At 51.9% G+C, this 25,167-nt stretch overlaps 1 protein-coding gene across 20 annotated transcripts in view; it reads right to left on the bottom strand.

Moving 5' to 3' along the window:
- The window catches only part of LOC123394230 (zinc finger protein 37A-like), a 74,906-nt gene that overhangs the window by 27,194 nt on the left and 22,545 nt on the right, over positions 1–25,167 (bottom strand). For 10 of the 20 annotated variants that reach the window (XR_006608973.1, XR_006608965.1, XR_006608969.1 and 7 more), the window contains 2 exons: positions 21,551–21,615; positions 20,440–20,580 (listed from right to left, as the gene is read on the bottom strand). Coding sequence is in view for 9 of the 20 variants with exons in the window: in XM_045087987.1 (XP_044943922.1) it covers positions 20,440–20,580; positions 21,551–21,615 (206 nt within the window). In the remaining 11 variants the exon portion in view is untranslated. Of the gene's footprint in view, positions 1–8,491; positions 9,018–16,916; positions 19,649–20,439; positions 20,581–21,443; positions 21,616–25,167 lie in introns of those variants that run through there. The other 10 variants (XR_006608972.1, XR_006608966.1, XR_006608974.1 and 7 more) reach the window with 6 other exon arrangements.

The following is a 25,167-nucleotide window of genomic DNA, read 5'->3' on the forward strand; positions in this document are numbered from 1 at the left end:
ACTGGGCTGACCTTGCAGAGAGGTGAGGGAACGTGGCTCAAGCTACCCGTTCCTGGTCCTTCACTAGGGCCCCACTGGGCAGAAACCACCACTTAGTTGATGTCAGGGCACCAAACACAGAGGTGAGTGAGGACTGAGGCTGGTCTCGTGGCCCTCGCTCTCCCCTACAGAAACCCTGGCATAGAGGGATTTGAGACTGTGAGGGCAGCTCTTGGTTCAGGGCTTCAGGACCTTTTAGCAGGGGCCGTGGGTTGGTGTCAGGGGCTCAGGGATCTCCAGCCACAGGGAAACGACGACTTTCCTGTCCCAGATCCATCCTTCATCAGGGTGGCAACTCTGGATGGTCCCTTCGGCACCCTATATTTCAGGGCCCTCCACTGTCCTCCACTGTGGCTTCACCCACAGCCAGCTGTCTAGCTGAGTCCCTAGGTGGTCCCTTCCTCAACACCTGCCGAGCAGCTGGGAAGCATCCAGTCCTCCCCTAGGTCCCAGGCACTCCTTGGACTCAATCACTTGGGACACCGTGGTGGCACACTAACGTCTAGGCCAGAGGGCAGGGAAACAGGGCACAGAGGGTTCTGGGGAACACTCTCGGGTAGGTGTGGCTGCTCAGTGGATGTGACCGAGGCTATCACGCATGCTCACGGCGCTCTGTTGCGTGCTTTTCTGTCCTGTCTCTGCTCCATACAAGCCGTTGCCCACGGAACCTGTGGGTGTGGGAGGGGGCGGAATTCAGAGCACAGCACATGGTGACCCGTTCCTAAGTCCCACCTGGAGGGAGGAATGCCTGCTGGGCAGCTGGCGAGTAGGGGCAGGAGACGGATGGACTAGAAGGAATGGACTTCCAATACCCCTATGGGCTCCTGACGACAAGGTACCGACACTGTTCTCTATTTCTGTGTGTCTCCCAGAAATCTGTGGGGAGTGCCTCCTGGAGGATGTGGAGACGCCCCCACCCACGCCGCCCCCTCCACAATGCCACAGCAAGAAGAGAGTCCGGTTCTCTCTCCACAATGAGGTCTTCACAATTGAGGACCCCGAGGAAGGTACCTTGGGGATTGACTCATTACGTTGATTAGAGACACATTCTGTCATTCAGTAGCACAGACATAACCGAAGCTTTTAAAACTGCTGAGACACATTGTCCTCTGATTTCACTGGTAGCCATTTCCCTCTATGCCGTCCATCCATCCCCTTTTAAGTCCACAAGTCACGATGAGATCCTCCTTCAAACTGGATCCAAGGGGCACAGGAAAAAAGTGTCTACTAGCTGAAGGGATGGATCTTAGGTCTTTCTGGAACACACAGGTCCCTACAGGTCTCCCCAGGAAACATGGTTCTTAGATGTGTAGGAAGGAAGAGACTGTTTTTTGCCAGGAACGCTGAACACAAAAATGGAACAGAATACGACAGGAGGTTTCATGATGTCCCCCCTTCACTTCCGCCCATTAGCCACATCTTACATGGGTGTGCTACGTATCTTCAAAGGAACAGAATGACCTCACCACATTTGGGGAACTCAAGTACCCAGTACATTCCACGTGGTTACCGTTCTACAAATGGGGCCAATGCATTCGGTGACGTCTTCTCATTCTGGAAACAGACAGAAATCTGTGCACTAATGTCTCACACAGCTGGGTTCCCAATAGCCCCAGACAGGTACTGCCCCCAAATCCATCACGGGAGGAAAGAACACATTCAGTGGCATCCATACACATCATAGAGTGCAATTCAGGCGTAAGAAGAAACTAAGGTTTCCAATATTTTACGAAACAGATGGAACCTGGAAACTGAACACGCATTTTGAAAGCAAACACACAAGGAAAGAGGTACATTACACGATCCCAGGCTTTGAGGACACTCCAGTAGGGACATTCGTAGACCCAGAAAGTGGAAGGGACAGTGGAGGGAGGAAACAGGGAGGGACGGTCATGTTGTCACGGGTACAGAGGTGCCAGGAGATAGGATGGCAACGTTTTCCCCGTAGATGGCAGTGTGGTCTACAAAGCATCACGGATGTCAGCAGTGTCACTGAACGGACACGCACTAACAAATATAACCCATCCCCAGTACTTAGATTCCATCACCGAAAAACCCACTACTCCAAGGCACGATAGAGGAGCAATAGGGTCACACAGCAGAGGTGCAGGGGAGACAGCTGAACAGGCCCCATGACCAGCTGAAGAAGTGGCAAGCTGGCTTGGCTTCACAGTGGGCAGGAGGGCTCAGGGGACTGCGCCCTGAAACCCAGGGTGCCTTGAGTGTTTCCCAGACAGACGCTGAGAGTTCCCACTGATGACATCCCCTCCGTTAGAAAGCCAAGGCCCCATTTCCCTTTTCCATCCTGCTCCCCTCCTCTGTGTTTCTGTGTACACCACTGCGTTCTGCGTACACCACTGTGTACTGCGTCCACCACTTTGTCCACCACTGTTGGCCCACTGGCAAGTTAGGCCTTGCTTGGTCACCCTTCACGTCCATTCCCTCTGGCCCCGCATCCACATCCAGCAGACTTAACTCCCCAAGTCATTCCTGAGTAGTGCAGCCAATGTCCTGACAGCTCCTCTCTGTTCTCCTAGACCCTGTGGAGGGCCAGTCCAAGGACCTTCCTAGGAGCTGGACAAAAGAAGGTGACCCAACTCTCCCTGAGGTAAGCTCGCCTCTCTGATTTCTCAGAGACACAAATGGTGCTTCATTGATTTCTTCCATCAGTGGAGTTTGATGAACATCTGGCACTTTACCTCCCAGGGGAAGGGGGCCGCAGTCTCCCCTCGTGGAGGAATGCTGGGTCTGACCTCTTACACACAGTGGACCCAAAAACGGTGAGGACACAGGACAGCCTCAGTTACAAACTCCATGGGATCAAACACCTTCTTCAGCAGAAAAGGTTTCTCCTTGAAAGAGAACATTCTGCCTGTTGATCAGAATGGACTTCGGAGATTGAATGATGCTCCAGCATCATTCAAATGGTCCTCTTGAACTCAGGTGGGAGGACAAGGACTCAACCATGGGACCTCATCCAATTAACTGCCTGAAGTCCTCCCCAAACCAAAGAGCTGGCCCAACAGCGGACAGGATGCTGGGATCCTCACTGTTTTTCCTTTTCCCCAAACGCAGGTAGACGCTGGGAGCAAGGACAGCTGTACGTATTTAAGAGCATTGGGCTCTGGGAGGAAATCTAGAGTACAAAGAAGCCTGCCCCCTGATTCTGGGTTCCAACAAGGAACGGGGGTTGGGGGATACGGACCGAGACTGTCTGGTGAGGCACGGTCACCACGTCAAACAGGGCCTGGAAGAACTCGTACATGGGGAAGGGGTGATCTGTGTGCACGTGGGATGAAGGCCCTGTGTGCGTGGGTGTGTGCGTGGGGGTGTGTGTGTGTGTGTCCCCATGCGTTATGCTTGTGAACACGATTGTGTGCCTTTACCAGGAGATCATTCTCACACTTCCATCACAATCACAGTGTCCCTCTTCCAAAACACTCTCATCACCCTGGCACACTTTACATACTCCTTCCCCTACTCCCCACAGCTGTACCTGGAGGACATTTCCCTCTGATTTCCTGGGGCGGGTTTGGTGTGGAGATGAAGGGTCCAAACCCTTGACCTCCTACTTGGAAAGCCAAGATTGGAGCTCAGGTTCCAATCTGAAAGTTGCTCTGGCCTACCCACCTGTGTTAGTCCCTCAGCCAGGGCGTCATGATGTACCATGGGTGCTAGCTAGCAAAGGGCCATCAGCATCTGTGCACACTGCCAAATACCTAGATTCTATGATGGTCCCCCACAGGACCCAACATGACACAGTGGCTTCAATGGACACAGAAGCCAGGGCAAGCTTAGAAGCCCACGTTAAAGATTACAGCCTGGTCCCTGGTGTCAAGTGCACAGAGAAAAGCCATATCCTCGTGCTCAAGCCCACATGGCTGGAAAGCGTGTGGACCCGTGGAGGACAGAGCAGGGCAACATCGGTCATAGCCGGTCTCAGTGTGTACACACAACCGACCAATGGCAGAAAAGCATCACGGAGGGAACTGACTGTACTTGATAAGATTTCCCTAAGCCTCAGGAAGGTTCAAATTCTCTAAGCACACACTCAAACACCACTGGCCAATAGGAAATCAAGGTGAAGCTTGGGTGGAAGCTTTGGACCCAACATCCCCGGAGCAAATCTCCTGCAAAGCAGGCCTACAGCCGATCAGCACACACTCCCAGACTCCTCTGTGTAAGCAACTTCCCACTGGTCAGAACACCTGGGAGGGTTTGGACAGCCACTGTCTTCAGGGGAAACACACACACACACACACACACGGGACAGCTCAAGAACAGTGGAAGGAATCTATCACACTCATCGACGGTGCCGGCTGTTTACGGAAGCTACGATGTCCGTGCTCTCCAGTGTTGCACATGGCATTTTCTGAAGACAAAGGATGAGTGAAGCAAACTACTAGGCTCCTTTCCTGAGGGTTGAATGCAGCCCGGCAAGCAAGGCTGCTTTTTATGCTGTGCAAGATCTTACAAAGACGTGATGCATATAGTCGCAGCAGGTGGGGATCTTGGGCCCAGAGCTAATGTCCAAAGCAGCAGCGTGGGACACCTTAGTGGCACGTCAGTCAGGAGAGGTTATGGGACTCAGTCTTCACACAGAAGCCAGGTTAGGCTTCCCATGTCCTGGACTGGCTATTTGGCTTTGATCGGGCTCGTTTTAGCTAGAAAGACAAGAACCCTCTTCGCGTTTCCTCCCTGCTCCTCTCCCGTCCCTTCCCCTCTGCACCAGGACAAGGCATGGCAGCAGTGCGGCCCGTACCTCCTACGCGCCCCCGCACGTGCACACTCCCCTCTTGTCTTCATCCATCCAAACTCCCCACCTACTTCCTGAGCAGCCTCACCAGTGTCCTCATGGTGCCTCTGTATCCTCCTAGCTCTCCACGATGACCTGATGGAAGAGCTACTACCCACTTTGAGGGCCGAGGAGGAAACTCTGACTCTCCCTCAGGTAAACTCATTGTTCCTCAAGATTTTGTTTATTTGAAAGACAGAAAGAGAAGGGGAGAGAGAGACAGATAGACAGACAGAGAGTGCACGAGAGCGCAAGCAGGGGGAGTAGCAGAGGGAGAGGAAGAAGCAGGCTCCCCTTTCGAGCAGGGTGCCCAATGTGGGCCTCCATCCCAGGACCCTAGGATCAGGTCCTGAGCTGAAGGCAGAAGCTTCAATGTCTGAGCCACTCAGTCACCTCGCTAAAGTCATTTTGTGCTTCTGAGGGACAGCCAGTGTTTGATTTCTCTTTCCATGAAAGTGTCTGAGCATGGACATGCCAGAGGGGAGAGACCATGTCCTTGGTGCTGAGAGCCTGCCGTGAGTTTATACCATTAACGGACAGCAGATTGAGACAGGCACCACCATTGCTTAGGCAATGGATGGTCATGAGCATTTTCCACCAGGTCGTTCTATCTATGGGAAATGGCTTTGGAATGAGTTGCTGACGAAAATGGATGGGGGAATTTTGACATAACATGCCGGAGCCAAGGACAAGGGGGTCATTTTCAGGAGGTCATTTCCTCCTCCTCTGGATCATAGACTCAATGACCGCATCGCATCTAGCTTGCTTACGACACACACCAAGGGCACAGAGATGTGTGCACACGGTGTGCACAGGGTGCGGGGATCCTCACTGGGTTTCCCTTTCTCCAACTGCAGGAGGCGGCAACTGGATACACCCCATATGCTTATTCCCCCATCACTCCCTTTAGGGGAACAGATCTAACTCAACAAGGTAGGGTTTTCTCTCCTCCTTTGGTCTGGAGAGCTTCCCCCTTCTGAGTTCCTCCCGGGAACAGAGGCTGGGGCGGACTGAACAAACGGAGTGTCCTGCAGAAAACCAGGACCCTGTGCTACAGTCCTGCAAACCAGTAGGTCATTCGGGCGGTGTGCTTGGTGCGTCGGAGGGTTGGGGCTCGCTTTGGCGTGGGTCGATGCGACGGGACTGGGCATTGGGTGTGTGGACTGCGTGCGTTTCACCAGAAGACATCTCCCACTGAATGGACTTGAGGGCACAGGTCAAAGTTTCAAGCCAAACCTCCTTCATCCCCGCTGCACACACCCCGCTAGGACACCACATTCCTCGCTGACCACAGCTCCACCTGGAGGGTTGCTCAGGATTCCCTTTCCTCAGACAGGGACGGGGAGAAAAGGAGCCCACATCTGTCCTAGCTCGGGACGTTTCTCAGACAGGGCCAAAACACAAAGGAATCAGAAGCTACTTTAGTTGACCCAAACATCACCACCAGCCTTACAAAAACGCTCCCATCTTGAATGCACATAGAGGGAAGGCTCACTGGCAAATGGCAATGGCCAGGAAAGCTTCATAATTAGCTTGGGGCCCAATCCGACTTCCTGACAATCTGCTACATGGCCAGGTTAGAGAGTGCCCTTCTCTCGCCTGGCCTCCGCGCTCTCGTCAACTTGCCGGATCCTGACTGGGGGAGCTGGGTCCTGGGAAACTGGGTCCCGCGGACTCCAAGTACACACCCACATGCCACAGGAAAGGGAAGACTGGGAAGAATCAGCACTTTGCGGATGGGGACACTGTTGGAATGGTCAGATGTCAGTACGTAGAAATCCTGGGTCTTTGGTTTTCCTGACCCTGCATGACTCAGGGACAAATAGAAACCTCTAGGGTACTTGTGCTTGCATTGCATGCAACCCTGCCACACAGTGTTCTTCTGCAGAAATACAATCTCCTAGAAGAGGCAAGAGGTAGGTGGGAGCAGCCAAGAAACGGTCTTGACCATGACCATGACACAGGCGCTGGTTGGAGGAACTTGCGTGTCAGTACGGAACGTGTCTCTTAGTGTTTACCCTTTCGGCTTGAGAGGTCACCCTGATTCCACTCCCTGTAGCTCAAGTTCAGAGTCAATATTTCTCCCTCCGTTCCTGCTCCTTGCCCTGACCTCTCTCGATGCAGCAGCAGCTTGCTCAGTCCATACCCATGCCATACACTCCCGGGCACGCCCACCCCAAGCGAAACTCCCTGAGCTCTTCCTGCCGAGCCCCACCAGTGGACTGACCATTCTGTGGATCTCTCCCTAGCTTGGCTGGATGGACAGGCAGGTGACCGTTCAACAGGAAAGAATGAGGAAGATGCCCCGTTTTACACCAGAGTGGTACGCTGGCCTTTCTTTGGGGGAGACACAAAACTCTTCTGGCTTTTTAAATCAAGGTCACATAAAAAAAATCTCAGCATGCACCATTGACAGGGTAGGGAGAAGTTTGAGAGAGAATCTGTTACCAAATGCTACCTAACCCCGAAGGCATTGCAGGGGGGCTGGGACAACCACAGCAGGATCACCTACCATCTGGAGGGCAGGGAGCTTTGGTACGGGTAGCAGCTATTCCTCCTTACCACCTATTTTGTCCAGTGGGACCTGGAACGTGGGACCTCTAGGAAGACTGGGCGCATCTGCGGAGGACTCATTTTGCTCTCGTCACACTTTGTGGCTCACGGGCCTCTAGCACACTTCCGCATTGGGCTTCCTCCCATCACCCAGGGAACAAAACAGCCATGCAAACAGGACAAAGCCTGATTTGATGTTCATACTGTTTTCTTTTCTGAAATCACAGGTGTCCCTGCTGGAAGAGGACGGCGGTAAGTATTCTGTACTCTAGGGTCACTCACTTGTTTGCAACAACCTGGAAAAGGGCAAAGGTCGGGGCTTCCTCACAGGCTCCACGAGAACCACCCTGATTCCAGGTCCAGCGGGACTGAGAAGGGTCGGAGTAATAGAAAGGGATTTTCTGGAGAAAGACCCGTGGCCTCATGGCCCTGTCCCCCGGAAACTACTGCGCTGCTCTTAGGTGGTGCAGGTTTGGGGGCAGGCAGTAGGTGTGCCTTGGAGATGGACTATTTCACAGCCACCCTAGGCCCTGTAGCTCCAACAGGAGCCAGAGCTTCTATTCACATCCCTGCTCCTCTCCAGGACCTTTCATCCTCCATCCAGGAAGGGCCCACTGCAGCTCAGTCCATACTGATGAGCTCCCCACTTCCACACACATGTCCACACGTGAACACCAAGCAAAGCTCCCCGAGCTATTCCCGAAGAGTCCCATCGGGGTCCCGACACTCTCTGTGTGTATCCACCTAGATCCCCTCGATAGTGTGCTCGATGACCTTGACGTGGACAGCACAGAAGGAGAGGTCCCATTTTTCACCAAGGTGGTAAGTTAGCCTTCCTTCAGGTGAGGTACAGCATCCCTTGTTTCTCTGATACTCACAATCAGATCCGAACACCTCAGCACGTACAATGTCCTTGGTGGGGAGATTCTTGAGGGAGCGACTCTTAGCCAGGGACACCCCATTTCAAAAACCCTGCAGGAAACAGCAGGTTCGGTTACAGTCCACAGGGTCCTTAGCTTTTTCACGGGTGCTACTGACACCGCCGTGCCACCCTTGGACCCAGGGCATGCGACCTCTAGGTGGATTCCATATCACTGCCCATGACCCTGCCCATCACCAAGAGACCAAAAGAGCTGTGCACACAGGACGAGGCAGGACTTGATGTTCATCATGTTTTCTTTTCTGAAATAACAGGTGGCCTTGCTGGAAAGGGAACATGGTAAGTATGCTGTCCTCTAGAGTCACTCATTGCTTTTGAGCAACCTGGACAATGGGCAAGGTGGGGCCTCCTTGCAGGCTCCATCTTGAGAGCTACCCAGAATCCAGATCCTGTTGCAACGAGACTAAGGGTCTTGTTCCGGACCGAGACCCGAGGCCTCGTGACCCTGGCCCTGGAAGCTACCGTGCTGCTCTTAGGTGCTGTAGGATCGGGTGCTGGGCACAAGGTCTATTTCCATGGGAATCCATGTGCTGTGATTTGCAAGGTTGGTGTGTGTCAGGTGGATGAATGCTGTGCTCTCGAACGTGTCTGGTCCCCTCCAAATGGCGATTAATGGTGTCCGCGTTCTCAGGGATGTTTCCCATCACTGTCACGTCATGAACGTCCATTCATGGGAAAACTCTTCAACACCTACAATAGAAAGAGGTGTTCTTTCCTTGTAAATACACATCAATTGCCCCAGAAAACAAATCCCGTCGCTAACTAGGAAGGGCTAAACTCTGCCCCAAAGACACAAGTGTGTCTTTTCCAATCCCTGTTACTTGACACTGCACTCACACACACACACATCTCTGCATGAGAGGCCCCACGATGCATCTTCCCAACCTCATCGGAAACACTGGGTGCGGGGACACACTTCCTCCCTTCTCCAGGTGGCTTCCGGGGCAGCCGCGTGCAACAGCCTATTCAGGGATGACCCACACAAAGGGGTAGTGGCCAGGGAACAGATGGGGCCAATTGACTCCGTGTTTCTCCATGGAGATCTACAATTTCCCTGTAGATACTGTGTCTAAGAATGCAAGAGGCCTTCTCCCAGGGAAATCCCACACCCACCACTGGTCCTTGCTGGGGATCTTGAAGGTGGGTCCAAAAGGTGTCCTATCCAAGGGGGAATGAGGTGGTCTTCAAGGACTGAGCATCACTGGGGGCACCTGGGCCCCCTCCATGCAGGAACGAAGGGTGCTCTGTGCATCGCAAGGTGGCCAAAGAGAACCTCAAACCTCAACAGGGGTGACAGGACAATCATCACCCATTTCGCTAGCCATCTGTCCATGCAAGAGGGCCTTGTTAGATTCGGAAGGTTTGGGCCAAGAGACAACTCAAGGGAGTTCAGTGCCTGGGAATGGAAACAGAGCCAAATCAGGGTTTCAGGGTTCTTTGGCAGACAACAAGACTTTCTCTCATGAGAAACATGTTTTGGAACAGAATCTGATTTTCCAACATCTCTTTTTCTCACTCGCATGCGCGGAATCCACGGGAGTACCTTTCGCTGCTCTCCGAGGACACTCAACGGGCTTTTCCAGGGTAGTTGCACCAGTCTGCATTCCATGAATTGCATACAAAGTCTCTAATTTTCTGCCTCCTTCCAACATGGGTCCTGGGTTTGAATGCCTGGTTTGGGTCCTCGCCACCCTAACTGACAATGCCACAGCTCAGCATCCTTTGGATTCGCATTGCCCTCACGATGCCTTACGCTTGAGCATCTTTTCGTACGATGTCTGTCTGACTGGCTGAGTCATTGGTTCCCTTTGCAGCACAGACTATTCCAGTCTTTTTCTCGATTTTTTCATTTGGTGAAATCCCGGTCTTCTTTTGTTTGGTTGGTTTTCTTTGTTGTTCTTCCTTTTTGTCAGTGAACACACCTTTTCTGAAATAAGGATTGCCAAGGGTGTCTCCAATCTGTGGGCTGCCTTTTCACTCTGTTCACTGTTTCAGAAGAGGATGCTTTTCCTGGGCGGTCCTCTTGGGAAGCATCGTGATGCCAACATGAGCGCATTTCCGGGGGCATTTCTCTTCCGCTCCCAGGTGCCCCTGCCTATTTGTATGCCAGCACCCTCCTGTTGGCTCGGGGAAGTCATCCAAGGTATTGGAAGGTCAGCTTCTAGAGACCCACCACCGACTTCTTCATATTCAGAAACGTCGTGGTTCACTGTGTTCCTTTATGGTTCCCTTATCTATTCTAGCAGCTCCTCTGTCCCAAGAGCATCACATTGTATGCTTTAGATCAGTGCTGCACGGAATCCGCTCCCCATTTATTCTAGGAACTGGGGCTTCACCTTAATCTCTTCGGGTCCAAAGACCTCCAGCAGCGCCTGGTGGGTTTGTGTGAGCCCAGGAACGTCTTCCCTTGATCAACATCCCTGTCAGGCCAGCCACTGATGCCCGAGCAATACGCAGGAGAGCAGGCCTCCTCTCTCGCTCCTGGTTGGTGTCTAGTGCTGAGTGATCCAGGAAAGAGTCTGTCTAGCATCCATCATACACAGTCAGTTATTATCTCAGCGCAGTACACGGAAATCATCAAGGGAACGAAAATGTCCAGTTGCTCACTCCCACTAGCCACACGTCAAGAGTCCCATAACGACTGGAGTTTCTGATGGTTGCGCTGGGAGGGGACAGCGGTCATGGGCATGCAGAACTGACACTGAGGTGACTGCTGCAGCGTCCTGGTCTCATTAGAAGGCATGAAACTCCAATCTCTGTCTCCTCCAAGGGGTCCGGCTCCGCCAGCCCCGTGAACCTCTGAGAGCACTGCAGAAGGGTCAGGCAGATGCTGCATGGCCCAGAGACATCTCAACGCACTTGGGATGAAGGGGTGAGGCGGTTTCTCTCCTAACGGCATTGCTCCTCTTTCAGTTCTTGCAGATCTACTGATAGAGAGCATCGAGGACTACTCCTTCAGTGACGACGAAGTCTCTTCAGGTAGGGAATGGCACCGAGGAGGGAAACACTAGGACAGGGCTCCCGGGAACATGGGGTTGCCCCTGCCGCTCTGGAGAAGGAAGAAGGTGGGTCAAAAACCACCAAGGAAAGTGATGCTCTGGCACAGGCATGATTTGCTCATGTCACTTTCTCAGGATGAAAAGAACAGACGAGGTGTCCACAGGCTTTTAGGGTAGGCTGGGTTTGTCATCACCACTCAACTCCTTGCGTGGCTCCTTGAAGGATCTTTCCCATCAAAGCTGCTCATTCCTCCCTTGGCCACTGCCACACGTCAAAGCTTGGCCTCTTTGCTCATGGCCTTTTGGGAATGGTGCACAAGAGATTCTGCATCATTCTTGGCACGGGCCCAGACCTGGTCATGCTCAGGACTTGGCGGCCCCAACCGCACTCTCCTGGGCAAGAGACACTACGCGACACTCCGTTCTGGTCTGAGCCAGGAGGTGTAAGACAGGTCTAAATTCTCTCCCTCATAACCTCCACTACCAAACCATCCAGGTTCTCTCCAAGCTGCTGTACTTCAAGGGGACGCCCAGAGCTCCAGAAAGGAAAGCGTACTTCTCCTGGGTTCACTACACAAGCTCCCGTAAATCGGAGCTTCTGCCAGCCTTCACACCCCAGCCGAGTCTGACCTGGGGACGTGTTCCCAAGGGCGGGATGCCCCCATGCAGCTGCCCTGGAGAACCCCTGTCGTGGGCCACGGTCTCCCGGGCCTGTGTGAAGGGGCTGCTGGACCTGCTTCACACACTTGCTGCCCCGAGTCCACTCTACCTCTCACTAGCTGGCATCGAAGCATAGCACAGAGCCTCTTGGGAGCAGGGCCAGGGAGTCATGGTTCCTCTCACAAACCCACCTCACTGGCCCACAGCCCTGGCCATGCTCCCCAATCCCTAGGCATGCCCAAACGGCAAACATTCCTCAGGCCTGCCCAGGGCCCTACACACACCCCGACCCCGTCCATTCCTGGCAAGCCTCAGCAGGAGCACTGGCAGGAATCCCGTGTTTCAGTAACCACACCGATGGATGCTTTCCAGGGCTGCCCTGAACAGCTGAGGGCGCCTGCACAATTTCCCATGCTCCCGTCTCCATTCAACCTCTCTAACACTTAGGGAAACAGAGGACGTTGCGTTCCCTGAAACACGTCCCTGGGAAGGTCATCCCAGTCCCTGGGCAGACATGGGCTGTGGGGACGTGGTGGGCCATCTCTCCCGGCACTTCCCCAGCAATTCCAGACCCATGACAGCTGCTCCCAGCACAGATGGATCGGGGGATTGATTCCAGGGGACCCAGGATATCTCCTCTCTTTCCTTGGTGGCCCCCTCCTGGACAACAATAGGACTGGTGGAGCTTGGCAGGGGGAAGGACATGGAGCATCTCTAGGGGAGGAGATGGAGGAGGAGGAGGAGGACGAAAGAGAGCAGGGAAGGACAGGAACAAGGACAGAGGAAGACAAAGTCCCACAGAGGCAGTCTTAGGGACAGTGACAGCCTCCAGGGGGGAAAGGATCACACAGCCAGGCTTCCGGGTCTTGGAGAGAATCGGAGGTGGGAAGAGCAGGTGGGCAACCAGAGACCCCCCTGTACCCTGCGGAGATCAAACGACCAAGGCCAGGGAGGATTCGGAGCTAGGGACGCACCCCACTGAGGGCAGAGCCCAGCATCCCCAGAGCAGCAGGCCGTGGGTCGTCACCTGCACTAACTCCCCTTTGTTCTCTCTCAGGGCCAACCCCAGCATCCTCGCTGCTCCCTAAGCCGAAGAAGGATTCCACAGAAGACGATTCCGATGGAAGGGGCCAACCCGCGCCTGTAATTCACTTCCACCTCCATCTCTAGGGCTTCCTCTCTCCTCTATCCCTAAGTGCCTCTGCCCAGCTCTTCCCCTTTCGCTGCTTTGATGACGCCAACCCCGGAGGCCCTCGTCTCTGGCAGGCACTCGGGCTCTGCATGGGAACTGCTGCATGAAATCCCTGGGAAGCCCTCCTCACCCCTTTCCTACCATCACCCTGACCCCTCACCACGGACTCTGGGAAGCAGCCCTGGACAGCAGAGCAGGGAGGAGGGCTGGGAATCGGCAGGGCATGGCTCACCCGGCTAAAGGGGCCTCGGGAAGGGAGGCTGGGCCTGGGTGTCCCCACTTGGTTCTCTAATGCCGGAGAGTCTGTGCTCATGCCCACTTCTGCTCTTGCTCTTAGCTCTCAAGAAACTTTCCTTCAGTGGACTTGGCGCAAACGACAAGGGAAGCAGAAGAAGAGGAGGACTCGGGAATGGGGTGAGTCGGGCAGGAAAAGGGGCCGGTGAACATGTATACACCTTTTCTATTGTTGCCCCGGCCCTGTTGTGGGTACCTCAGCAAACAGCACAAAACCCGGGGTGCTGCCCTAGCCTCTGACCACAAAGAGGAGAGGAGAGGAAGATCCCAGTCCCTGCGGCACTAGAAAGTCCTGAGAACATCCCACGGGGAACCTCCACCTGATCCCTGCAACTCCCTATGGTGGTTGGGCGCTGTCGTCCAGGAGCTGCTGATCTTGGAGGGAGGGCCCTGGCTACCTGGAGGGACTGGACCCCAGGCAGCCTAGGCACAGTGACCTTCTGGAAAAGGGCTCCACGCCCCCCATTGAGCCCCTCCCTCTGCACGACCCAAGCCTTGCCCTCCCACCCTGCAAAAGTCAGCAGATGGCTTACTCCCAGACGACACTAGTCGCAAAGAGACAGTGGTGGGGTGGCCTCATCTCCCACTTCAGGCACGTGAGAAATGAGCAAACAAGACAGGCCCCCGGGCTCACAGCAGCAGGACAGCTCACCCCTCCCAGCGCTGCATCCCTGTGGGCGGGGAGTCGGGCCTGGTCTCCAGCTGAGTCATGTCCACCGACCACTCCCATACAATCTAACCAACACCTCCAGTCCCCTGAGCCTCCAAGATGCCTCGTGGGAGGTAGTGGGTCCCCTCATGGCACATTTTGCTTTGTGAGTTTCATACTCTAGAGACTCACCTTGATTCCTCAGTCGGCAGGGGAGACCCAACAGGGAAAGGCCACCCTGCCTACTCCCACCTTGCCCAACACCTGCCCACAGCCCGTGGACTGTGCGAACTCACTTCCCATGGGGGTCGGGAGCACATCGTGTCTGCCACGCCACCTGCAACACTCATGTGGGCAAAGGCTCCCCCCACAGAGAAGGGCACGTCCAGGGCTCTCAGAGAGGCTGGGGAAGGGACAGCCAAGCAGGAGGAGGACCCCGCCGTCATGGAGGAGGACGCTCAGGGAAGGGCCTGAGGGACCCTGGCAGTGTAGCCTTCATTCAGCCCCAGGGGGCCCACGGGAAATTCCCCTTTCTTCAGGTCATGCATGGGTCCTGCAGGGAAACCTCCACCTCAACACCTCAGAAGACATATTCCCCCAAACCCCACAGGCCTCTGGTAAGACATGGCCCAAACCACACGCCACTCACTATCTCACACCACTCCACCCATTGTCTCCACAGCTGCGCCAAAGGACAGTGTGCCCACCCCCCTGAGGCACCAAAGGCTCCTGGGGTGCTCCGACAAAGGGAGCCAGGAGGGCCCTGGGGCCCCACTTGCGGCTCCGATTTGGGCCCGGAGGAGGATTCGGCATGAACACACAGGGAAACACGCCTGCAGGAACGGCTCTCTTACGCCTGACCTCCGTAGGCCAAAGAGACGACTTCTGGGCAGCCCACCAGAGGACGGCACTGGAGCCCCGAGGACGAGACGAGAGGACCCTCTTGAGTCGGCCGCCACACCCAGAGCTGGCTGCCCGGGACCTGCCGATGACAGACACTTGGAGCAAGAGGCAACCACCTGGGCCCACAACAATCCGTTGTGTGGGGAGACTGGGCCGACCTGGGGCTGGGCCCACCTGGGACTGGGATGGAGAGCAGCCTTCCCGTCATCTCCCCTGTCTGCTGCAGGGGCTGCTCCTCCTCCCGCTGTCCCCAGCAGACCCCGGCAACCCTGCAGAGCATGACACGTGCAGGACGAAGCGGCACTGCCAGGGTGAGTTTGATCCCTTGATCACCCTGGGATCGACTCGAGGGGCAGCAGCCCTACCCCTGCTGGATTCCCCGAGGGTGCCGCACCAGAACCGCCCCCGTCGCTTCGACGCACAGGACCGTGACCAATGCTGGGCTCAACACTGGCAGCAGCCCCACAAAACGGGCCCCGCTCAGCCTGTGTGTTTGGCAGCAGCAAGAGGTTTAGGGAGGAGAGGCTCTCCCCTGCACTCAGCGGCCTCTTCCTTTTACAACTCTGACAGCAGAGGCCTCCCCAAGCTGGGCCTACCCCACCTGACCAGGAACGACCCACGTGGAGGGACAGCTCTACGCCCCTATTCAGCAGGAAGAAGCTACAGAAGATGAGACCGTCCTCCTTCAACAACCTTAACCATGCAAGGCTCCGCACTGGTCAGGGGCACACGAAGAGGGAGGGGAAGGCTAGCTGAGCGCCAAGCAGGAGCTGGCACGCCACACCGCCCCCCAACCTGTGATACGGGGGACATCTCTCAGGCACTCTGACTGCCCTCAAGCTGAGGAAAGGGAAAAACAGATTCTCCACAGATGGAGATCAAAACCCGGCAAGACCGGAGTCTCCCTCGGTTTGTAAAAGTCCTCGTGTTTCTGTAGGAAGAGGCCTACTTAACGAGAGCCTAGCGACCTGCCAGAGGCCCGGATCTCCGTTTCCTGAAGCCCTGACATCTCTCTCCCCTCCACGCCACTGAGGGAGGCTGAAGCCGAAGGAAATGTCCGTAGGACAGAGTTTCTTTTCAAACGTGCAGTCCCTGGGATGGACCTGTGAGAGGAGGAAGGTAACATTCCTCCAGGAAGCTCCGCACCATCTTTCAACTCATGCCTTCCTAGTAGGAAAAACCACCTTCCCTTCACAAGAGCAAAGTCAACTGTATCCTCGGTGTCCTCTGTCCTCCTGCCACATTCTTGCAAAACCTCCCTTTTGCTTGACCTCCTCCAATTCCATCCCAGAATGTCAGCCTCCTGTCACGACCCCAGCAAGCAGCCCTTTCTACCCAAGGGTCGTATCCCTGTGCCTTAATAAAAAGCACCTCCTGCCAGGAGAGCCGTCTCAAGACTTCTTTCTTGACCATCGGCCTTGAATGCTAACCTCTTTCCTACATCAGTCCTGTCTCCTGTAGGGCTCCTGTGGAAACAACCCTGCAACACGGGCACATTTCTGTCAACCCTTCCGACTCCATCCACCTCACCCACTGCACATTCTGTGTCCTCCGAGGACTGGACCCTTCTGTGATTCTTGTACTCAAACCCTCACATGGCCCCTCTTTCGGTCCTCGACGTGGTTTACGGTGCCCTTCTGAAACTCCCCAGCCTCCCATCCTCACTCTCTTTGTCTCGCAGGTTTATCTGGTCCGTAGGTTCTCATCACCCAACACGCTACAACCTGTTTCTGCTCCTGAGTAGAGGACTCCATTCCTTTCCTTTGTCCTCAAGCTCAAATCTTAACTCTCAGATGTTTGTCTCACAACTTTCAAAATTCTTCTTTCCCCTAATGCCTCTCTACCAGTTTCTCTTCTTCCTTTTTCAAGCCACCCGCCCTCCCTCCCTTCCTTCCTTCCCTACATGATCTTTTCGTTCTTTGTATTCCTTCCTCCCTCCCCCTCTTTCCTTTTCTCCTTCTGTTCTGTTAGTCCCCACACAGCACTTCAGTCCTTTTTCACCTAGTGTTCCGGGACTCACTCTTTGTGTACAAGACCCAGGAGCTCACGGCAATTCGTTCCCTATTATAAAGGATGAAGGGAGACCCACATGGGGGCATCTCAAAGGTCTGCTTCTCTGCAAGTCAACGGGAAGCTTCAGGGTCAGAAACCCTGGCCTTCCACACTAGAGCTGGACACGGGCTACGCTAAGCATTCCCCACAATCCCCTGTCATCCAAGACCCTGAGCATACGGGCTGTCCCACCAGAGACCTGAAGAGTTTCATTTCTCGGCTGAAATGGGCCTCGAGTCAAGCCGCCGCCCGAGTGTCTGGAAAAGTCACTGGCTTCAGTACGACTCACGGGTATATAGTCTTTGAAACGGAAACATCAAAAATTTAATCAGCAGTTGACGTGGTATGAGGCTACCATGTAGAAAGATCTATCTGAATTCCAGAAAGGAACAAGGCACACGACTACAAGTGGCTTGCAGGGGTAGACGCAGCGACCATGCCTAAGGGAGGGGCTGGAACGCGTTCCTTGAGTCAGGAAGGGAGGAACGTGAGGGAGCGATCCTGCCACAGCTCTCGTGCTCTGGCCATTAGCACAGGGTTCACACTGCACAGGAACCCGGGCAATGCTGGAGCACAGCACGGAGAGGTCTCACGTGCCTCACCTCACTCCCGGTGTGCTGTGTCCTGGGAAGACAAGCCTTGTATTTGCTGACAATGTGGAAGAGCCTTCAGCCATGGGTCCCTGGTACCAGGGACATCAGAGCTCATTCATCCTGGATCACAGCACACCCATCTACCCAGTGTGGGAGAGCCTTTAGTCGGGGCTCTAACCTCGGGAGACACGAGAGAACTCACCCTTCCGAGGAACGGAGACATGATACACATGGGGGGAACAACTCCAGGGCAGTGCTCACCTCTGTACACAGTAAGACCACTGGAGACACACCTCAGCGATGGAAAGAAGGTGAGGGACCCTTGTTTCAGAGAGCTCTGCTCTTCTTCATGTCCAGGACCTCACACGGGGTAGAAGCCATGTGCTGGGATTGCTGCACAAGAGCTCACATCAACATACATCTCTTCGAGGCCATGGGCACATTCCCATAGACAGAAACCAATTGAATTTCATCATCAAGGAAAAGCATTTAGGCCAGCCACACCCTTAGCCAGCACCTGAGGATCCAAACCGGCAGCAACCCCGACAAATGTGGTCAACGTTGAAGAGCCGTTCGATACAGCTCTCACATTTGGAGACACCAGACAACTCAGAGCAGAGAAACCTGTGTCTGTCATCACTGGGGCCCTGCCTGTACCCAGAGCACCCACCTTGCTCACCGCCACAAAAATCACACAGTACAAACCCTTGTCTCCCGTCACTGAGGCAGAGCCTTCACCCATAGTGGGCCCTTTCCCAACACCAGAGAACTCACACAGGGAGAGCCACTAGCCCGGTATCCTGGTGGGAGAAGCTTCAGGTGGGGCTCAGGCCTGAGGCTCCCGCTACCATCTCAGAGTGTGCTTCATGCCTCACATGGGAGCAAAGGTGAAGGCACCCCTGGGACCCCCTGCATCATCGCTGTGGCTGAATACGAGGACATCCCATATGGGAATCCCATTCCACACGGAGCCAACACAGGAAGGACCTGGCAGGATTCGCACACAAGAAAATCCTCCCGGTCTGATGAGCAAAGGAATGGGCTCAGCTATCCCTTCTTCCCTAGCCAGCAATGACACCCTCACACCGAGGAATCACTGATCCCAATGCAACGAGGGTAATTTCTTCCCCGGACACTCCCATCAGAGAATCACTGGGCAACTACCTCCCAAGGAATTCCTCGGGGTGACTCTGAGATACAAACTCAGACACTGCAAACACAGAGAGCGGGGCCCCGTTCTGAGGGATGCGGAATGCGCTATTCCAGTAACCAATAGCTAGAAATCAAGCACATCTGCTCTGATCCAGGAGTACTTCCATAAAGGCCAGTCTCACCGAACAGGCGGGTCTAACAACCGTGCACACTGTGCCAAGTAAGAACAGGGGACTTCTCCTTTAGGAGCTCTCACAACAGACACAGGTACTGTCTCTTGGTAGGAAGTGGGATCACGGGAAGTAACACTGCCTCGGATCCATGAGAACATCAAGTCGAAGGTGAACTCAGAGTCTCAGAACACAAGGTGATAGAAGTATGTTCACAAAAACATGAACCTATCGATGTATATAGATCGCAAGGATGAATGGCCACAAAATTCAAAAAACACATGGTTTGTGATCTACCTTCATGTGTCCTTAATTCTACTAATATTGTCCTCACAAAGTGCAAAGGATTTACAAATTAATTGCGTGCTTAGAAATATATATATTTACTTCACTTCACTTATTGGAGATCGACAGAGCTAGCGAGGGAGCAAGAACAGCTGGGGTCCGGCAGCAGAGAAGAGGGAGAAGGGTGCCCAATACAGGGTTTGATCCCCCAGGATCCAGGGATCCTGACCTCAGCCAAGGGCTGATGCTTACCCAACTGCACCACCCGGGGGCTGGCAAATTAATTTCATCTTTTACAAAGATGCTCTTCTGGAAGACAGGGCACCAAAACCTCCACAGTTCAGCATCAGGCAGTGAGGGCTTCCTCCCTGTCTATGAGAACATGGAAGTCAAAGGTTTTTCTCCACCACCAAGAAGAGCTACATATCTCTGGGCCTGAGAGGGTGTACAACCACTGCAGATGTGGAAATACTCCCCGATTCAGTAGATTTTAGAACAGGATGGCGTTCTTATGGTCCCTTCCATAAAGACAAAGCTTGTCTAGGAATGCCTGCGAGGTTCTTTCAGTTAAGGGACCAGCTTTTGGCTTTGGCTCAGGTTATGATGTCAGGGTTATGGGACTGAGCCCCGTGTCAGGCTATGGAAGGCATGTGCAGCCTGCTGAAGGGTCGTTCTCATCCCCTGCAACGCCCACTCCCCCGCAAAAAAGAAAAAAAAAAAACAGGAGAGAGTGAGTGAGAAAGAGAGAGAGAAAGAACGTGTGCGGAAGTCCACTCAGACATCCATTTGTAAAGATGCCCGGGATTCTTTGCTCAAGATGAATGGCCCAATAAAGCAAGTGTGGGCAGAAAGTTGATCATCAAGAGAATGTCTATTTATAAAATCAGGCAGCAATAACTCAGGACTCTGCTAAAAGGGGCAACCTGGAGTTCAGAAGTCTTGTGTGGGGCAGGGACTTGCATAACCTTCTCCACATGTGCCACTAAGTCATCTTCCCCAAGCAGCCAACTCTAGACATTCTGGTTAAGGGTACATTTCCACGTTAATCGACAAGAAGAGGCTCTATTTGCCTCCGGAAGAAAGACAGAGGCCGGCAAGAAAGACACCGAAGTCAAGGCCTGAACCTCAACCCAGGTGGGAGGTTCAGAACCAAGACAACTTACCACTGCGATGCACGTGCACCAGCGAGACGACAGCGGTCACACTCCTGGACGTGCTGCACCTCCATCTGCACTGAAGAGACAGAAGCCAGACGCTCTTGATTCTGCCCAGTAGGCCACGTCCCCTGAGCCTCGAAGCACCACCTGTAAAAACAAGGAGAGCATTCAGTCGAGGTCTCAGGACCCGCACGTGGGGAGACACAGAGTCACCCATGATGGAAGCAGGCCCCTCCGTCCCAGCAGGGAGTGCAGGTTCAAGGAGGCCAAAACCACAGGGCCCAGCCATCTGTCAATGTCTTAGCATTGCTGCTGGAAGGCCTTCCCCTAAAGCATGCTGGTGAATTGCCTGCCAGGAGTTCCATGAGTCTGAAAAGGGCGTCTGGTCTTTCCTTGCTAAGACATGCCTCTCATGGGCCCTGGTACTCAACAAGAAAAAAAAAAAAAAACCAACAATGACTGACTACCTTCCCCTTCCACAACACCCTTCCCCTTCAGGGTCGTGACTATGGCAGAGTTCACACTGTGCGCATTTTGCCCTGATAAACGCCAACCCTCCAATAAAGCACAGAGCAGAGTGTCAGGCTTGAGCACCCCAGCGACCTGGCTGGCTGCTGTGGCTCCCTGGGCCTCCCTCCCTCCCTCCCTGGCTCTAGTCCTTTCCAATAAGCATCTGCCTGGGCCCTGGCAGCACTCTGGCTGTCCCCAGGTGCCCCGGGCCCTGGGTACAGGCCGTGAAAGGCAGTTGAGGGGCTACAGACTCCAGCCGGCCGGCCCTGTGCTCCCCTCAACCCAACCACCGTGGTAACCAACGTGGGCCCAGGTGCCAGATCCAACTGCAGCCCCCGCCTTCCTGCTCAAACACAGGGTCGCTTCCGAAGCAAGGCACATCGGCCCCAAATAACCTGCCCCTTTGCCCCCACCCCACCGGCCTGAATATCCCCTGGGGACAGAAACCCCAGAAGACAACACAACCTCCATTCCAGTAAGCACATTTCACTCATCCTCACGTCTTGCACAGGCTGTCTGATGGGTCCAGAAAAATCTGCCTACGGTATGGCCCACGTGCTGCTGTGATGTTAGGAACCCTTCACCTCCCCAGAGTTTGAAAGGTCACCTGACCCATTTTGGAGGGCTGTCCCAGCGACCACACCCACTTCTCCTGCCAGCCTGGGACTCTGCCTGCAGAAAAAGAACAAGAAAGAACAAGAGTTGGTGATAATGTGAAGAAATAGGAACCTTGTGTACTGATGGTGGGGATGAAAACTGGTGCACCCATTATGGAAAACAATGTGGGGGTTCCTCAAAAATTTAAAAATAGAACTGTCATATGTTCCAGTAATTCCATTACTGGGTATTTACTCAAACAAAATGAAAACATTTGAAAAGATACGTTTATATTGCAGCACTATTTACAGTAGGCAAGATATGGAAGAGCCCGTCAATAGATGACTGGATAAAATGATGTGGTGTATATATAGATATATATATAGAGAGAGATATAGAGATTATATAGATAGCTAACAGACTAGTACTTGGCCAGAGAAAAGAATGAAATCTTAACATTTGCAACAACACGGATAAATCTAGAGGGTATAATACTAAATGAAATAGGTCAAAGAAAGACAAATATCCTAGGATTTCAATCATATGTGAAATTTAAGAAACAAAACAAAGCATAAAAGAGACCCAAAAAAAGAGACTCACAAATATAGAGAACAAACTGGTGATTACCAGAGGGAAGGTGCGTGGAAAGAGGGCATGAGACAATGAGGGTGTGTCATTTAAAAGGAAAAACAAAACTCTATCTGAAGTCAATATTATTGTCTATGTAGAAAATCTCAAGTATCTTATAAAAAAAAATCTATTGGAAGTAATGAGGAAATACCAAAACATCATAGGATACAAGGTCAATGTAAAAAAGTCAACTATTTTCCTATATCTGAATAAAGAATTGAATTCCAAATTTTCAAATGAAAAAAATACTCTTTACAATACACCCCTAAAAAGGGTACTCAAGTATAAAATCTAACACAATACATATACACAGGAAGACAAAACTGATGGAAGAAATCAAAGATCTAAATAAATGGAGAGAGAGTTCGTATTCATCAGTAGCAAGACTCAATATGGCTAAGAGGTCAATTCTTTCCAACTTAATCGATAAATTCAATGAAATCCAAATAAAACCTCACAGTTATTTTGCAGATAATGACAAGAAGATTCTGAAGTTTACACAGAAAGGCAAATATCTAGAAGAGCCAACACACTGGACACCTGGGTGGCTCAGGTCATGATCCCAGAGTCCTGGGATCAAGTCCCGAGTCAAGCTCCTTGCTCAGAGGGGAGCCTGCTTCTCCCTCTGCCCTCTCTGCCTGTGACATCCCCTGTTTGTTCTCTCTCTCTGACAAATAAATAACATCTTTAAAAAAAGTTTTAAAAAAAAATAGAATAGCCAACACAATGTGGAAGAAAAATGAGAATTCACCTCACCTGGTCTTGAGACTTACTATAGCTACTAGCCACCAAGACAGTGTGTTAGTGCTGAGAGAGACACACAGATCAACAGAACAGATTACAAGGACCAGGAATAGATCTACCAAAATAAAGTCAAACATTTTTTGACAAAGGCACAAAAGGAATAAAAGGAGAAAAGATAGTCTTTCAACAAATGGTGCTCGAACAACCGAACACTCATGCAAAAGAAATGAAACTAGACACAGACCTTACACAAGTATTAACTAAAAATGAATCAGAGATATAAATATAAAAATACAGGAGAAAAATCTCTAGGACACTGGTTTGGGGGATGGGTTTTTAGATTCAACAGCAAAAGCATATTCCACAGGGAAAAGCATGCGTTGGATATTATTAAAAATAAAGTCTTCTGCTCTGTGAAAGACATTTTTAAGAAAATGAAAGGATAAGGCACAGACAGGGAGAAAATATTTGGAACACAGGTATCTAATAAAGGCTTTGTGTCCAACATCACAAAAGAGCTCTTAATGATTCAATAATAAGAAAAGAAATGACCAAATGACAAATATGCAAAAGATTTGAACAAACTCTTCACCAAAGATATAAGGATAGCAAATAAATACACAAACAGATAGATGCTCCACATCACCTCAGTGGGAATATGCAGACAACATGACACAGGTATTGGAATGGTTACATCAAAAATAATGACAGTGCCAATTTCAGGTCCAGAATCAGAACAACAAGATTCTCATTCATAGTTGGTAGGAACAAAAACTGATACAGCAACTTTGTAGAAATAGTTTGGCAATTTCTTGCCAAGCTAAACATACATACATACATACATACATACATACATAACAAACACAGCAATTTCACATCCTATGTTTTTGAAAACTTGTGTTTTAAAACCTACATGTGAATATTTCTAGCACCTTAATTCAAATGGTCCCAAACTGGGAGAATCAAGCATCCATGGGTTAACCACTCTGAAATCATGTATGCAACTCTGAAATCATGTATGTGTATTCTGGAATTGAACTATCAAATAAATGAAATCCTGATGTTAGCTGGATTCTCACTGTTAGTGCAGGAGATTACAGACAAGCAAGGAGAGAAGGTTAGAAGGTTAGAATGTTCTGTCTGGTAATGCTTACAAGAGGAGACAACAGTGTGAATACTTAGCTTACTATAGATAAAGATGGTGACATACTAAAATATTTATAGACACCTGTATATACATGAGTGAGTATACACAAACTCCCTGTTCAGTTAGCTGAGTGGGTCTTTGAGCAATGACTTAACAGTCACAACAGACACATCTAGTCCCCCAATCTTGGTTTCTCATACTATGCTCCAATGAAAAGAACCAGAACTACTTAGGGGGGAAAAATGGCTAATTCTAGGGCAGGAAAGACATAAGATGCACCTGGAAAATCTACTGCCACAGAGTAAGGTAGAAATATTCAAACAATAACCGGGTATGTCAATAGACACAGGAAGTGACAGAAGGTGCTTTTTAAAAAATTAATTTACTTGTTTTTGAGAAAGTAGCAAAAGGAGAGAAAGCATAAGCAGCAGGGAGGAGCACAGGGAGAGAGAGAGAATTTCTATTTATTTATTTACTTACTTACTTACTTACTTATTTCACAGGCAGAGATCACAAGTAGGAAGAGAGGCAGGCAGAGAGAGAGGGGGAAGCAGGCTCCCTGCTGAGCTGAGAGGCTGATGTGGGGCTCGATCCCACGACCCCGGGACCACGATCTGAGCCGAAGGCAGAGGTTTTCACCCACTGAGCCACCCAGGCACCCTGAGAGAGAGAATTTCAAGCAGGCCCCACACTCAGCAAAGAGCCCAAACTGGGGATGGATCCCAGGACCCTGAGATCATGACCTGAGCTAAAATCAAGAGTCAGACACTCAACCAACTCAGCCACCCAGGTGCCACTAGAAGATGCTTTTACTAACAAACCTGGAACAACTTGAGCAACAAAAGGAACAAGGTATCATTGTACTAGAACCAAAATATAAAATAACTAGCCACGAACTCGTGCTGATATAAATGGATTAGTAAATAGGAGGAGAGAACAGAAAAATCTCCTATGCAGAATTCCTGATAATTTATGTACATAATCATGTAGCTACTCCAACAGGAAGGAGGTATAGTGTAAGTGGTATAGTGTAATTGCCCACTTCCTTCCAAGGAGTACAGTATGAGGACAGAGAAAACAAAGTAATAAGTCATGTCCAGACCACT

Source organism: Mustela putorius, unplaced genomic scaffold, assembly GCF_011764305.1.
Source record: "Mustela putorius furo isolate JIRA1106 unplaced genomic scaffold, ASM1176430v1.1 tig00002060_pilon_pilon_pilon, whole genome shotgun sequence".
In the NCBI taxonomy this organism is placed as follows: Eukaryota; Metazoa; Chordata; class Mammalia; order Carnivora; family Mustelidae; genus Mustela; species Mustela putorius.